Source organism: Geotrypetes seraphini, chromosome 4 (genome assembly GCF_902459505.1).
Source record: "Geotrypetes seraphini chromosome 4, aGeoSer1.1, whole genome shotgun sequence".
Classification (NCBI taxonomy): Eukaryota; Metazoa; Chordata; class Amphibia; order Gymnophiona; family Dermophiidae; genus Geotrypetes; species Geotrypetes seraphini.
This window is the reverse complement of record NC_047087.1, coordinates 248,734,578-248,751,811: the sequence shown is the minus strand read 5'-3', so window position 1 is coordinate 248,751,811 and position 17,234 is coordinate 248,734,578. Positions and strand designations below refer to the sequence as shown.

Genomic DNA, 17,234 nt, shown 5'->3' with positions numbered 1-17,234 from the left:
GTGAGGTCAATGATAAACACCGCTTTCCAAGTGAGATACTTCAGATGAGCCTTGTCCATTGGTTCAAATGGAGGTTTCATCAGTTGAGTAAGAACAATATTGAGGTCCCAAACCACTGGAGGCGGTTTGAGAGGAGGATTGACACTGAAAAGTTCTTTCATGAATCTGGAAACCACAGGATGAGCAGAGAGAGGTTTCCCTTCAAAAGGCTGATGGAAAGCAGCAATTGCACTAAGATGGACTCTGATCAAGGTAGACTTGAGACCAGAATGAGAAAGGTGCAATAGATAATCCAAAACAGAAGATAAGGAGGAACGTTGAGGCTCCTTATGATGAGAAAAACATCACGTAGAAAATCTAGTCCATTTTTGGTGATAGCATTGTCTAGTAGTAGGCTTCCGGGAAACTTCTAAAACATCCCTCAAAGATTGGGAAAACTGTAGAGGAGCTACGTTGAGAGGAACCAAGCTGTCAGGTGTAGAGACTGCAGATTGGGATGAAGTAGAGATCCCTGATGCTGCGTAAGCAGAGAGGGAAAAACTGGTAGAAGATATGGCTCCCTGCTGCTGTGTTGAAGTAGAAGGGAGTACCAGGGTTGCCTGGGCCACCAAGGAGCTACCAGAATCATGGTGGCATGGTCGGTCTTCAGCTTGACTAGCGTCTTTTGAATGAGAGGAAATGGAGGAAACGCATACAGAAAGAGATTCGTCCAGTCAAGAAGAAAAGCATCTGCCTCGAGGCGATGAGGAGTGTAGATCCTGGAGCAGAACTGAGGCAGCTTGAAGTTGTGGGAGGCTGCAAAGAGATCTATCTGAGGCGTCCCCCACAGAGAAAAGATGTGATGAAGGGGCGTGGAATGGAGAGTCCATTTGTGTGGTTGTAGAAGATGACTTAAGTTGTCTGCCAAGGCATTGTCCGCTCCCTGAATGTAGACAGCTTTGAGGAAGGTGTTGTGGCGAATTGCCCAATCCCAAACTTTCAGAACTTCTTGACAGAGGGAGGCAGATCCCGTGCCGCCCTGTTTGTTGACATAATACATGGCGACTTGATTGTCCGTGCGAATGAGGACTACACGGTCGCAAAGTAGACACTGAAAAGCATTGATAGCAAGGAAAATCGCCCTGAGTTCCAGCAGATTGATGTGGCACTGACGATCCACACTGGTCCAATAACCTTGAGTACGGAGATCATCTAGATGAGCCCCCCCCAAGCGTAAGTCGAAGAATTGGTCGTGAGAACCTTCTGATGGGGGGGGGGCGTGTGAAAAAGTAAGTCTCTGGATAGAATGGAAGAGAGCATCCACCAGCGAAGAGACTGTATCAGAGCAGGAGTGACCTGGATGTGATGAGTCAGAGGGTCGGAAACCTGCGTCCATTGAGATGCCAGGTCCACTGAGGAATTCTAAGGTGAAGTCTGGCAAAAGGAGTCACATGAACTGTGGACACCATGTGACCCAGAAGAACCATCATGTGTGTCGCCGAGATGGAAGGGCGAAAGGAGATTGACTGACAAAGATGGAGAAGAGTCTCCAGACGTTGTGGAGGAAGGAACGCTCTGAATTGGACTGTATCCAGAACAGCTCCGATGAAGGGAAGAGCCTGAGAAAGTTGGAGATGGGATTTCGGAAAGTTGATTTCGAATCCCAGACTCTGCAGGAACCAGATAGTCCGCTGGGTCGATAGGACGACTCCCTGAGACATGGAATCCTTGATGAGCCAGTCGTCCAGGTAGGGAAACACCTGAAGACCATAGTTCCTGAGCGCTGCGGCCATCACTACCAGGCACTTGGTGAAGACTCTGGGTGACGAGGCCAGGCCGAAAGGGAGCACTCTGTACTGAAAATGTAGATCTCCCACCCAAAATCTGAGGTATTGGCGGGAGGCCGGATAGATAGGAATGTGAGTGTAGGCCTCCTTGAGATCCAGAGAGCATAACCAGTCGTTCTGCTCGAGGAGGGGATAAAGAGACGCCAGAGTCAATATGCAAAATTTTTCTTTGACTAGGAACTTGTTGAACACCATGAGATCCAAAATAGGTCGCAGATCGCCCGTCTTTTTCGGAACAAGGAAGTACCGGGAGTAAAATCCCTTGTTCTGCTGAGTCAAAGGAACTGGCTCGATAGCTCGGAGCTGAAGTAAAGCTTGAGCTTCCTGAAGAAGAAGGGCGGTCTGGGCAGAGGAGGAAGGATACTCTCTTGGAGGATGTTCTGGAGGAACTTGTTGGAAATGAAGAGAGTATCCCTCCCTGACGATGGAAAGGACCCAGAGGTCGGGGTAATAGTCGTCCATCGGTGATAAAAATGATGGAAACGACCTCCAATAGGAGGAAAAACGGGAAAGGGAAGAACGACTGAGGTTATGCTTTCTAGGAGATAGTCAAAAAGGCTGAGGAGCCTTGGGTACAGCAGGTGGCTGAGGCTTCTGCTGCTTCTGAGGATGTGTCCTCCTGACAGGCTGACGAATGGCAGGAGCCTGTTTAGGTGGAAAACGCCGTTGGTAAATCAGAGACGGGCGTGAAGGACGAGGAGGAGCTGGTTTTGGTTTAGAACAGAGAATAGACTGGAAAGACTTCTCGTGGTCCGAAAACTTCTTGGTTGCTGCCTCTATGGACTCATCAAAAAGGTCAGTGCCAGCGCAAGGGACATTAGCCAGCTGGTCCTGCAGATTTGGGTCCATGTCGATGGTGCGGAGCCACTCCAGGCGTCGCATGGCCACCGAGCAAGCAGTAGCCCGAGCAGACAGCTCAAAGGCATCATATGAGGACTGACGAAGTTGCAAAGTTGAGACAATGATGCCAGGACTTCCTGGTACTCAAATTGTGCCCGCGAATCCAAGTAGGGCATGAACTTGGGAAGAATGGACAGAAAAAACTCGAAATAGGTAATGAAGTGAAAATTGTAGTTGAGGACTCTGGAGGTCATCATAGAATTTTGGTAAATACGACGACCAAATCTGTCCATCGTTTTGCCCTCTCTGTCCAGCGGAACAGTGGCATGAGAAGGGTGAGAACGCTTCAACGAAGATTCCACCAGAAGGGATTGATGGGACAATTGAGCACTGTCGAACCCCTTGTGATGGATAGTCCGGTATTTGGAATCCAATTTCCCCGGAACAGCTGGAATGGAATAGGGAGTTTCCAGACAGTGGACAAAGGTCTGATCCAACAGCTTATGAAGAGGAAGCTTGAGGGATTCAATAGGAGGTTGAGGCAGATGCATGGTCTCGATATACTCCTTGGAAAATATGGACCCATCTGACGTAGAAAATAAGAAAAAGAAAGCTGATCTGCCAAAGCCTGGCCTCGAGAGGGACTTGAGGACGTTGAGGCAGCTTGATCCAATGAAGACGGGGATCTAGACGGAAAAAAAGACCACCGTGTCCTCGAGATCCAGAAGTGGAAGGGTTGAAGTAGAGGTGGAGAATACTGAAGAAAAGGCTGCTTCCGATGGGGCGAGGCATGCCTGGATGAGTGCTTCGAAGAATGTCGCGATCGATGATGCGAGCTGTGCCTCAAAGCGGGCCTCAACAATCGAGGCAAGTGTGTCTTCGCTGAAGCCCCCAGAGAATGGATGGGGCTGGAGGCTGTGGATCGAAGCAGGAGTGGCTGGTTGGAAGAACCACGAGGCACTCGCAAAGACTCGGTTCCTTGCATCGAGTGTATAGATTCCAATGGAGGCACTCGCAAAGACTCTACTCCTTGCATCGAGTGAATCGGTTTCAATGAAGGCATGGGCAAAGACAGCTCCTTGCGATGCATGCATCGATGCCAGACCAGACACTCACAGAGACTCTGCTCCCTGTAGAGAGTGTGCGTACGACTGAGGCACAGGACGCGGCTCGACCTTGTGGGAGACCTCCGCATGCCCAGGCTGGATTTGAGAGAGAAGCTTCGGCCCCATTGTGGTAAAGAGCTGAATGAATTGCTTCTCCAGTAAGGTCTGGAACGAAGCCGGCAAGGATGGATCCGCGTCTCCAACAGGACCACCTGCATGGGCTTCGTCTCCCTCGAGGCAGTGTGAAAGTGCTTGGACTTAGAAGCCTTGGGCACTTTAAGCACTACCGTGGGAATGGGCTGCTGCGCTATCTGACCTGAAGAGACAGAGGAAGGCACCGCAGCCGGCGTCGAAGGCAGAGCCGGTACAAACGAGGCAGGTTTGATGAGGCTCGGAGCAGAAGGTGTGGAAGCCTGGAGAGCCTCGGATGAGGTCGATGGTGAAGCACCCTTCGATGACAAAAGCTCCATCGAAGACTCCATGCTATAAAGCTGCTCCCACAAGATGCAACTACACTTGAAAGCACAGGCTGTAAGTGTTGAGCAAGGCCGGCACGATTTCGGTAGATGTTGAGGCCCAAGACACCGAAGACAGCGCCGATGAGGGTCCATCAGGGAAATCATGCGCTGGCACTTGGAACACTTTTTAAAACCGGTCGCAGGCCAGGATATAGGCCGAAAAAGCTGCATCGCAAGATTGAAGCCGCGGGCCTGCGGCCACGTGGCCTGCCCGTCGAATGGATGGAAGAAATTTTTTTTTTTTTGAAAACAAGAAAAGTACAACGAAAATCAGCGATTCTGAGAAAAAGAACCCAAAACCGCGGACTTAAGAAGGCACAAGTGAAAATACTTCACGAAGAGAGTCGAAGACGGACTTCTCGGCTCCGCGGAAAAGTAAGAATTGAGGAGACGCGCCCTGCGCTGGGTGGGAAGGCACTCGCGCATGCGCGGTGCGGGCGACTCGAAACTTCGAGTTTCTTCAAGCAAGAATGCTTGTGAGGCGTCCGTATCGGGGCTCCGTTGGATCACGTCACCCACTTGTGATAATACCTGCCTGCTTGTCCTGGGATAAACTTCTTTCCATCCAAGGATTGGTGCTGGAGCCAATTCTGTTCAATATATTTGTGAGCAACATTGCTGTAGCGTTAGAAGGCAGGTTTGCCTTTTGGTGGATGATGCCAAGATTTGTAACAGAGTGGACACCCCAGAAGGAGTAGAAAACATGAAAAAAGATCTGCAAAATTTGGAAAAATGGTCTAATGTCTGGCAATTAAAATTCAATGCAAAGAAGTGCAGAGTGATACATTTGGGGAGTAGAAATCCGAGAGAACCATATGTGCTGTGAGATGAGAGGCTGATATGCACAAACAGGGAGAGGGCCCGTGGGGTGATAGTGTCTGGAGATTTGAAGGTGAAGAAACAGTGTGACAAGACAAGGTAGAGGCTGTAGCCAGAATAATGCCAGGGAGTATAGAAAGAGGCATAACCAGCTGAAGAAAGGTATTGATGCCCCTGTACAGGTAATTGGTGAGGCCCCTCGGAGTACTGTGTTCAATTTTGGAGACACTATCTGGCGAAGGATGTAAAGACTTGAAGTGGTCCAAAGAAAGATGACACAAATAGTAGGGCATTTGTACCAAAAGACTTACAAGAAGAGACTGGAAGACTTGAATATATACATGTATACTCTACAGGACAGGAGGGACAGGGGAGATACAGACGTTTAAATACTTGAAAGGTATTAATATAGAACCAAATCTTTTCCATCGAAGGGGAAATGGTAAAACTAGAGTGCATAAATTGAGGTTGTGGGGTGGTAGACTTAGGAGTAATGCTAGGAAATTCTTTTTTCACAGAGAGTGGTTGATGCCTGGAATGTCCTCCCAAGGGAGGTGGTGGAGAGGAAAATAGTGAAGGGGAATTAATGCATGGGATGAACACAGAGGATCTCTAATCTGAAAATTAAAGGTATAGATTGAGTAACTGAGGGTGGTATAGGGCAGACTTGCATGGTCTGTCCCATATATGACAATTCAGTTTAGGATGGGCTGGGGAGGGCTTCAACAGGAATTCCAGTAATCTGGAATCTGAGGACAGCACTGGGCAGACTTTTACGGTCTGTATTCCACAAATGACGAGTTAGTTTGGAAGAGCTGGAGTAAACTTCGACTGCAACTCCAGTAGTTGGAACCTAAGGACTGTACTGGGTGGACTTTACAATCTATGGTAAAGATATATTAAAGAAAACCCATTTAATTTAATCACGAATTTATAAAGTGTGCAACTACTGAGCAGACTGGAAGGACTATTTAGGTCTTTATCTGCTGTCATTTACTATCTTATTTTTACTCAGTAGGGCTTAAGATATGAGGTCTTTGTCTCCTTTTAAAGATGTTATTTTGTTTAATTGATATATAGATATTATAACATTTAGAAAGATAAAAGAAGCATTGATATTACTGAAAAAGTTAAGAAGATCATAGTTTCCTATTTTATTATTGTTCTCTGAGTAGTAAAGTTTTTGTAGGGATTCTCTTTTAACCTTTTCTAATTCATGGAGCTCATGCACCAAATGCACACATGACCATTCAATAACTGGGAGGTAATTGTACATATGGTACTTCGTACAAAAGACTGGATTGCCTCTATCTTGCTAATGTCTGCATTTTAGTATTGGTTTAAAACATTATGAAACAAATTCACATCTCTAGGTGTCCTTTTTTTCCAGTTTTCTTTGGCTTGAAGTTTCTTTATTCTTCTGAGCTTCTCTGTCGGAAAGAGTAAGACCCTAACACATTTATAACTTTTTTTGGGGGGAGGGGTCTTCTTTTACTTCAGTTCTAGTATTCATACTGGTTCTTCATACTGAAACATGGAATACGATGGTAGATAAGGATTGCAATGAGGAATGGCCTAGTGATTAGAGCTGCTGCCTTAGCACCCCATGCTAAGCAAATCACTTAACCTTCCTACTGCCCTACGTACCATTATTAGAATGTAAGCCCGCCAGGACAGATAGGGAAAATACTTAGAGTATATGAATACTATTTTGTGTAAACTAGTAAATAAATAAATAAAAAATAAGGCCTATCTAGTCTGCTCAGCTTATTACCTGTTGCACTATTATACCATAGATACCACTTGTTCTCTGCCTTTCTCTTCACAACTGGGGATCCTTTCTGCGATGGCTGTGTTGTAAAAAGTTTCAGGGCTACTGCAAAAAACTACCCCTCCCTCTTTGCCATTTCCACATCTTTTATTATCTTGCACCCCTTCCTCTTTTCTCCCCATCCCATTTTTCTCTCTCTTTTATCCCACTGTCTCTCCAGATTAAATCTTAACATAATTAGAATGGCACATTTGTGCTTTTTAAATAATTTAATAGTTCAACTTTAATGTACAGATCAGATTACAAACCAGTGTCATTTTCATTTTGAAGAAATTAATGTTTAGACATTCATGTTTATGAGAACATTACCTAAAACCCACAAGTAACTATTCTTTTGAAACAAACAATCTATATACACCGTAGTGTTTAAAACAATATAAATGCAATGAAATACACTTCTGCAGTATTTCACATCTAAACACAGTCAAAAACCAAAGTTTTCAGAGTTAGACATAAGCAGGCAACTTTTGTGTTTAGACTGTATCTTTTCTCTTGATAATCAGAGGTCCCACGTTGTCCCCTGTTTCATCATTGTGTTTTGTGTGAGATCCATCACAAAATGGAAACTTGGGAAAAAAAAATAGAGTGAATTACATTTCTATATTACTTTTTTAACAAAAAAAATAAATCCAAAGAAGTACATAATACTGAAGTGAAGAAAATTTTAGAATTCATTAAAAATCAATTAGGAATCCCTAATACAGATTAACTCACTCCCTGCTTTCACTATGGACTGAAACAGACTGCATCAAATAAAGTTAAAAAAATAAAATCACATCAATACATTCTCCAAACCACCTCCCACCCCCAAATCTCATACTTAACCACTAAAGTATAAACAACTGAATGCAGTAATGCATACTAAAACATTGTAATAAATGTCATGTTATAAACTGTTTTGTACTCTTTAGTTCAAACTAAACTAATGTGATCCTGAAAGTTTCAAGGAAGATACATATAAAATCCCAAACTGACATATAAAAGCTAGAATTCTATACACAAATATTTTGTTTCATGGATCATATTCTTAGAAGACAAACGTGTTTATTTAAAAACATTTATACACTTATTATTATTACTAGTCCTAACTGACTTTTGTTAGACACATCAGGAAAAGACCTGGAGCCTGGGTACTCCAGAAACTAAAATTTGGTGCATGGTATTTAGCACTGCTTCATGTTTGAGGGGAGCTATGTCCAGCAGCCACAGGTAAAAAGTGCTGCTATCCTGCTACAGCAGTATATCGCAAACTGTATACCCCGGAGGTGTGCCCTGAGATGCCAGCAAGGAGGAGAGCTGCTGGCGCTGGCTGACTGCTTACAGGACATGCCTCTCGCAGTTAGAGGCACATCCTGTAATCAGGTAGCTGGACCTTGCACCTCTCCTCCTTGCTGGCATCTCAGGGCACACCTCCGAAGCCAGACCAGACACTCGCCGAGACTATGCTCCCAGCAGCGAGAGTGTGCGCCGAGGAGGCACTAGAGGCGGCTCGACCTCGCGGGAGGCTTCCGCGTGCCCAGGCTGGATCTGGGAGAGAAGCGTCGGCCCAATTTTGGTAAAGAGCTCGACAAATCGCTTCTCCATCAGGGCGTGGAACGACGCCGGCAAAGAGGGATCCACATCAGCACGGACATCGGTCACTCGGCTGCCAGGGGGCTTGGATTTAGAGGCCTTGGGCACCTTAAGCACCACTGGAGGGATAGGAGGCTGCGCTACCTGACCTGAAGAGACATCGGAAGGCACCGTAGCATGCGTCGGAGTCAAAGCCGGCACGAACGAGGCAGGCTTGAGCAGACTCGAGGCCGAAGATGTAGAATCGGAAGTCGAAGGCGTGGCGCTCTGTGAAGAGGGCAGCACCGGGGACACCTCCATGCTAAATAGCGACTCCCACAAAATACAGCGACGCTTAAACGCATGTGCTGTAAGCGTGAAGCAAGACCGGCACGATTTCGGAAGGTGTTGAGGCCCGAGACACTGAAGACAGCGTTGATGCGGGTCCGTCAACAAAATCGCGCGCTGGCACTTGACACACTTTTTAAAACCGGTAACAGGCCGGGACATAGGCCGAAAAAGCTCCGCCGCAAGGTCGAAGCCGCGGGGCCGCGGCCATGCAACCTGCCCGGTCGAACGATCGAATGAAATATTTTAAATTTTTTTTTTTTTACAACAAAACGCAACGTGAGCCAACGAGAATGAGCACAAAAAATCCCCAAACCCGCGGGCACAGAAGGCACAATAAAGGAACTTCGCGCAGAGAGTTTCAAAGGCAAACTTCTCAGCTCCTCGGAAGAGAAAGAACTGAGGAGACACGCCCGGTGCATCGGACGGGAAGGCACTCGCGCATGTGCGGTGTGGGCAACTCGAAACTTCTAGAAAGTTTCTACAAGCAAGTATGCTTGTGAGATGTCCGCATCGAGGCTCCGTTGGATGACGTCACCCACTAGTGAGAATACCTGCCTGCTTATCCTGGGATAATGGCCATTAAACCCTACCCTATGTTTTCTGTCCGATAACCAGTTCTTAATCCACAATTGAACATTGTCTCCTATCCCATGACTCTTTAATTTTCTCAGGAGCCTCTCATGAGGAAATATGTCAAAAGCCTTTTGGAAATCTAGATACACTACATCAACTGGATCGCCTTTATCCACATGTTTATTCACATCTTCAAAGAAATCAAGCAAATTGGTGAGACAAGACCTCCCTTGGCTGAACCCATGCTGACTCTGTCCCATTAAATCTTGTTTGTCTACATGTTCCACAATTTTATTTTTTATAATTGTTTCCACTATTTTGCCCAACACCAAGGTCAGGCTTATCGGTATGTAATTTCCCGAATCTTCCCTGGAAACCTTTTTAAAAATCAACGTAACACTGGCAACCCTTCAATCTTCAGGTACTACAGACGATTTTAATGACAGGTTATAGATCACTAAAAGCAGATCATCAATTTCATGTTTGAGTTCTTTCAGTACCCTTGGATGTATACCATTTGGTCCAGTTGATTAACACGTCTTCCAGGTACAATGAGACATCTCGTCTAGATCTCCAAGCAGAGAAGCTTGTCGCTGCATGGCGAGACCACCTGTACTCACAAAAGGAACCCATGATGAAGGCAATTAGTTGCCAAACATGGATTCATGTTGGGTTCTTTGTATACAATAAAGCCCTTCGGTGGCTAATTACCAGGTGAGGAGTCATCTTTTTGACCTGCTTTCTTTGGTTTTCTTTGTAGACTTTTGCAAAGTATTGTTGTTTTTTACTGCTTATTATTTTACTTACATATATATTATGAAGCACATAGAGTGGAGGAATGGCCTAGTAGTTAGAGCAGCTGCCTCAGCACCCTGGATTTTTTTTTAAATTTCACAATCACATATCCTTGAAACTGCTTTAATCTGAAAGCTATCCACCCTGCATGAAAGTGCAACAATGAGTGTACTTTAATCTGCATTTTCATAGAGATTCTCCTGGGACAAGAAGTTCAGAGGAGCCAACAATGCACCTAATTTTGTATTTTCAAAACTATGAGTCCATTTTATTAAGCTTTGTTAAGCAGCCAGTATCTATTTACCTGTGCTAATGTCTAATGCATTAATAAACTTGCCAGCATGGTAAAAACCCAAACTACCTGCTTAAACAATGAGTGGGGTGGAGCAGAGGAATGAATTCCTGTGACAGCTAGTGCATGGGTTATTACCATGTGCTAGCTGTCATAACTACCAATAATTTAGCTGCACTTACTGCCACCTCAAGAGGAGGTAATAAATGCAGCCATGCTATCAGCAGTCACTTTGGAATATTCCTTCTTGTGTATAGTCACTACATGAATCTCTAGGGAGTGAAAAGGGGTAAATATAGCGTAATTATAGCTCCGAGTAATTCTCTGACCTGTTTATGCCACTATATGCTCTGTGTGCTAAATTCAGGGCAGATAGTAGGCATGCCCCCTACATTTACCACACAGGCTTTATGCCATGTAGCCAGCTAACCACACCACCACCTAGGAAGTCAGACACTCCCCCCCCCTTTCCAAACCTCCATCCCTTAAGTAACCTCACAGGCCTCTACTATCCCCTCCTCCACATAACCAGTTAAATCTCTATCGTGAGCTAGTGATTCCATAACCAGTGTGCAGCCAAGCAGTCATCCTATTTTTGGCCTGCTCTACTCATCTTGCTGTTGCAGTCCTACCAGATCAGGAGCTGCTTCTTTATTGACCTGCATAGCTTCCAGAGTCTGAATCTTCCTACCTAAGGCTCTGAGCCTTATTAAAGGTCCAATTCTTAACCCTGGCTTTCTTAGGTGCACCAGCATGATGTGATTGTTCAGCTGAGTGGTTGAATGTCTTGGGCTCTCTTTTGCTAGAGGTTTTAATCTATTTTCTTAGCTTTTCCCCTCTGTTCTTTCCTTTTCTTAAATTGTGATTTGTACCCTGTTTCCCCGAATATATGACACTGTCTTATATTTTTAAAAACTCCAAAATATGCACAAGGTCTTATTTTAAGAGGGAAGTCTTATTTTTCCATGAAGAAGAATACAGTACACATTTATTGCTGGAAAAAAAGACATTTATTACCTGAATATGGTACAGGTCATCACAAACCAGAAAAGCTGTATCACAAACCAGAAAAAACTGTATCACAAACCAGAAAAACATTTAAGGCCCTGATTCTCCAAAAGTGCGTCCCGATTTTAGGCAGCTGTAGACGTCCTACAGCTGTCTAATCAGCCAATCGGGATGCACGTTTTAAAAAAAAAAATGCTCCCCAGGCAGGCCGCCCGGGAGAGGCGTCCTATACTAAACGCCGATTCTATAACCGGCGTCTTTAGAGAATCGGGTTAAATTAGACGCGGCCGCTATACTTATGGCAGCAAGGGATCTCCCTGCTGCAATATGTATAGCGGCCGCGGTTGTTGCGGCCGCCTGTCCCATCACCGACAGGAGAATGCCTAACTCCTCCTGTCGGAACCCCGAGCCCCCTCCCCCCCCAAACTCGTAATCGCCAACAGGAGGATGCCCAACTCCTCCTGTCGGAACCCCGGAACCCCCTCCCCCCCCCCAAACTCGTAATCGCCGACAGGAGGATGCCCAACTCCTCCTGTCGGAACCCCGGAACCCCCTCCTCTCCCAAACTCGTAATCGCCGACAGGAAGATGCCCAACTCCTCCTGTCGGAACCCCGGAAGCCCCTCCCCCCAAACTCGTAATCGCCGACAGGAGGATGCCCAACTCCTCCTGTCGGAACCCCCTCCCCCCCAAACTCGTAATCACCGACAGGAGGATGCCCAACTCCTCCTGCCGGAAAGCCCAACGACCTCCCGCCCCAACTAATCTCCCTCCCCCAACTAACCTTTCAATGTTGGTCAGCTGGACGGGTCTTGCTGCCGTCCAGCCGACGGGTCTGCCTCGTGGAAATGAGACGGCACGCCCCTTCCCGGCCCATCCCCGCTAAATCTAAGGCCTGATTGGCCCAGGCTAGGCACCTTGGCCAATCAGGCCTTAGGATTAGTGGGGATGGGCGGACCTGCTATGCCTAAGGCCTGATTGGTCCAGGCTTCTACAGCCTGGGCCAATCAGGCCTTAGATTTAGCGGGGATGGGCCGGGAAGGGGCGTGCCATCTCATTTCCACGAGGCAGACCCATCGGCTGGACGGCAGCAAGACCCGTCCAGCTGACCAACATTGAAAGGTTAGTTGGGGGAGGGAGATTAGTTGGGGCGGGGGGTCGTTGGGCTTTCCGGCAGGAGGAGTTGGGCATCCTCCTGTCGGCGATTACGAGTTTTGGGGGGGGAGGGGGGTCCGGGGTTCCGACAGGAGGAGTTGGGCATCCTCCTGTCGGCGATTACGAGTTTGGGGGGGAAGGGGGCTCGGGGTTCCGACAGGAGGAGTTAGGCATTCTCCTGTCGGTGATGGGACAGGCGGCCGCAACAATCGCGGCCGCTATACATATTGCAGCAGGGAGATCCCTTGCTGCCATAAGTATAGCGGCCGCGTCTAATTTAACCCGATTCTCTAAAGACGCCGGTTACAGAATCGGCGTTTAGTATAGGACGCCTCTCCCGGGCGGCCTGCCTGGGGAGCATTTTTTTTTTTAAAACGTGCATCCCGATTGGCTGATTAGACAGCTGTAGGACGTCTACAGCTGCCTAAAATCGGGACGCATTTTTGGAGACTCAGGGCCTCGGTGTACAGAGGCTGTTCCTGGGCTTGTTTTCCTGGACAGCGGAAGCAGGAAGTTGTGTGACCACGCATACGGTACTGTACCAGTACTCTGGATCGCCAAGATATGCTTGCCAAATAGTGCCTTATTTTCGGGGGGGGGGGGCTTATATTTCCCAGGTGGGGAAAAAAAGGGGGGTGTCTTACTAAAGGAGGAGGTCCTATAATGGGGGAAACATGGTAGCTCCTTTCTGTTTCCAATTATTTTTATTTTAACCACTTTGCTTGTTTTAAATGTGATCAATAAACATAAATATAAAGGAGTTACTGCACTAACAAGACTTGAGGCCCCCAGACCAGCACAAGAATCCCTGCATTGCTCAAATTCTCAGAAAACCATTCACTTCAGTGAAACAGGTCTTGTTTGAGATTACAGCAGCATTTAAAAATACTGTACTTATGTATACGAGGAAAGAAAAATCTCAGGTGCCAGTGAGGAATTTCTAGTTGCTATGGTGACTTGGCACCCAGGATTTGTTGAGTCTTATTTAGAAACCACTATCATAAACAGATCATGGCAGTTCATAGTAATAAACAAAACATACATCTTACAATATAAATGACTTACTAAACCAATGCTTTACTTTAACTGCAAAATAAGGGGATAATTTTATAAAGCATTTTCTCTTTTTGAAGCAGGTTTTCACGTGGAAGATGGATCTTATGAAGTAGGCACACCATGACACTGCATCTACTTTATTGTAACTATTATATTTATTCATTTTAAAATTTTACATACATATATATATATACTATATATAGTAATATATAATATACTATGCTATATATAATACTATTTATATAGGATATATACTATAGTATATATTATACTCCCTGGTCACTCCATGCTCTAACAGCACTACTATCTGAGGATTCTCCCAGCCACTCAGTCTTCACTCTTCAGAGGACTCTCCAAGTTGCTCAGTCATCTACTGCCAGACACACACCCTGAGAACTCTCCTAGTCGCTCAGTCTTTCCCTGAGGACTCTCCCTGTCGCTCAGTCATCTACTGCCAGAAACACGCCCCAAGGACTCTCCAAGTTGCTCAGTCTTCTCCACCAGGCCCTCTGCTAGTCATCAAAGCTTGACCTTCTTTGGTCACTGCCAGCTCTACCAGCCAGGCTGGTCTAGATAAGACTTAGGCTTACCAAGGTTAGGCCGAAGCCAGCATTCCTTCACCAAAGGAGCTCTTGTGTCCCCCAACTCTCTGTACTGGAACTGTTCTTTTCAGCACCCTTTTTCACTCAAAGTGAGTGGACAGCTACCAGGTGCCTTTACAGAACCTTATATGCAAATGAGCTCCATTTCCACTGCTAAGGCTTCCCTCTGCTGGCCAATGACAGGAACTTCATCCTGTCACAGCAACCTTTTACAATAAATTACCTCCTAGATATCTCAAAGGCTTTGTATTCACATGCCATATTTCCAGAGTATGGAGTAGAAGTGGCCCCAGTGGTTAGGACTGCAGCCTCGGCATTCTGAGGTTGCAAGTTTAAGCCCAGCACTGTCACTTAACACTCCATTGCCCCAGGTACCTTTGTCAGATTGTGAGTCCACCAGGTCAGATAGGAAGAAATACTTGAGTAATTGACTGTAAACTAGGCTATAAACAGTATAAAAATACTGTAACAATAATAAATCTTATTAGTCAAACTTCTTTAACTGGTAAGTTTCAAAAATATGCCAATAATTTTCTTTTCTCTACCAGCAGATCCCATTATCATAGCCACAGAAAGCATGTGACCTCCAGAGGCCCACCTTTCTATCCATTTTTAAAACTCTTATGTACCACCTGCAAGCCTGAAAACTATTAAAGCAGTGTATATTCAGGTATAGTAGGTATTCTTCTGTCACAGGAGGGCTCATAGTCTAAGTTTGCACCTGAGGAAATGGAGAATTAAGTGGAATTTTACTAAACTGCATTAAGCACTAACATGCACTTAGGAGGAAATTCATCAAAAGGCACTAAAGCATGTTAGCGCATGAAATCGCATTAGCACATGCCACCATGATTGCGTGCATTAACCATTAAAGATGCCCACAGAAATATAGGATGTAGGAAATATATGAATCTGATGTAGAAAAAATGGTTTATGCAGGATACATTAAAGTATTTTGTGATAGCAAATGGCAAAACTAACTTTGCACTGTTCAGTTAGTGTACGCTAAATGTGAGAGCCCTTAGTGCCTGCTTGGGCAGACTGGATGGGCCATTTGACCTTTATCTGCCATCATATTTCTATGTATGTTTCTATTAATTTTTTCCATTGGCTGTGTGCTAATGCTAACATTAGTGTACAACCAGAAAATGAAATAATTCAAAAAGGCCAAATTTACTGCTATGCTAGAAATGGGCTCAGTGAGTTGGAAAGTCCTGCGTTGGGACATGCTAAGCCCGTTTACTAGTACATCTTAGTAAAAGGGCCCCTAAATAACTTGCCCAAGATCACAAAGGAGCTAATAAGGTCTAGTTTAGCTGTCCCTGTTTATCACCATTGGTGTTTCCCTATCTTTCAGGATTCAGACGTTCCCAGAGTAGATCTGTGTTGGGACAAATTCATTGTTATTGATTGGCATACCTTTAGTAAATTCTACAAAAAGTATGTAAAATCATACTGTAGACTTTAGCATCGCCCAATGACAAGCTCAAAGAAACAAAGATGGTTTGACTATGATATAGACCAATCCATATAAATACTGGAAGTAACGCTGGATAAACATCTTACACTGGAAAAACATACAGATTTATTGATTAAGAAATGCTTTACAGTGCTCTGGAAGCTCCGTACCATTAAGAAGTATTTTGACGAAGCTTCCTTTCGTTTGCTGGTGCAATCTTCAATCTTAAGTATTCTTGATTACTGTAATATTGTATATGTAGGGGCTTGTAAGAAAATTCTTACAAACCATTTATGGTTAAAAAAAAATGGGAGCATATTACTTCTTTCTATCAAAAACTGCACTGGTGCCAGTGGAATCTTAAGTTATGTTTAAGTTCTCATGCATCTATTACAAAGCAGTTTTTGGTATGTCACCAGGTTACCTGCTCCCTCATTTTTCCTTGAGTCACTTTAACAAGAATACACGGAGAGTACGTCTGTTTACATATCCTTTCATAAAATCTTGTCACCACGGCCTCAAGGAAAGCAAAGAGAATGTTAGGTATCATTAAGAAGGGTATCACGACCAGGACAAAGGAAGTCATCCTGCCACTGTATTGTGCTATGGTGCGCCCGCACCTGGAGTACTGTGTTCAGTTCTGGTCGCCGTACCTCAAGAAGGACATGGAGGTACTTGAGAGGGTCCAGAGAAGAGCAACTAAGCTAATAAAGGCCATGGAGGACCTCTCATATACTGACAGACTGAAAAAGCTAGGGCTTTTCTCCCTGGAAAAGCGGAGACTTAGAGGAGACATGATAGAAACCTTCAAGATCATGAAGGGCATAGAAAAAATAGACAGGGACAGATTTTTCAAATTAAGGGGATCAATAAGTACAAGGGGGCACTCAGAGAAATTGAAAGGGGAGAGGTTTAGAACAAACACCAGGAAGTTCTTTTTCACACAGAGGGTGGTGGATACATGGAACGCGCTACCAGAGGATGTGATAAACAGGAGTACGCTACAGGGGTTCAAAGAAGCTTTGGATAGGTACTTGGAAGACAAAGGGATTGAGGGGTACAGATAAGAATAAAGGTAGATTATAGGGATGGGATTAGAGGTAAGTTACAAAATTAATCAGGGACCACTGTTCAGGCACTAGGCCTGATGGGCCGCCGCGGGAGCGGACCGCTGAGCAAGATGGACCTCTGGTCTGACTCAGCGGGGGCAACTTCTTATGTTCTTATAAGAGGTTCCTTGAGAGAACTTTTTCATTTCAGGCCGCCAAATTGAATGCATAGCTCGGAAAATTATGTTGGAAGCTTCCTCTTATTTAGATTTTAGAAAATTGCTAAAGACACAATTATTCGATAGGCTGGTATATTAATGTTCTCTGCTTTTTTAACATGTCTTTTTAACTTTATTTATTTTACTTATGTTTGTATTTTATCTCAAAATATTTATTAGAATTGC

At 45.1% G+C, this 17,234-nt stretch overlaps 1 protein-coding gene across 1 annotated transcript in view; it reads right to left on the bottom strand.

Moving 5' to 3' along the window:
* Positions 1–7,124: 7,124 nt before the first annotated feature.
* The window catches only part of CISD1 (CDGSH iron sulfur domain 1), a 49,391-nt gene continuing 39,281 nt past the window's right edge, over positions 7,125–17,234 (bottom strand). The window contains exon 3 of the mRNA XM_033941278.1: positions 7,125–7,506. Coding sequence (XP_033797169.1) covers positions 7,414–7,506 — 93 coding nt within the window. The 3' untranslated portion in view covers positions 7,125–7,413. The remainder of the gene's footprint in view (positions 7,507–17,234) is intronic.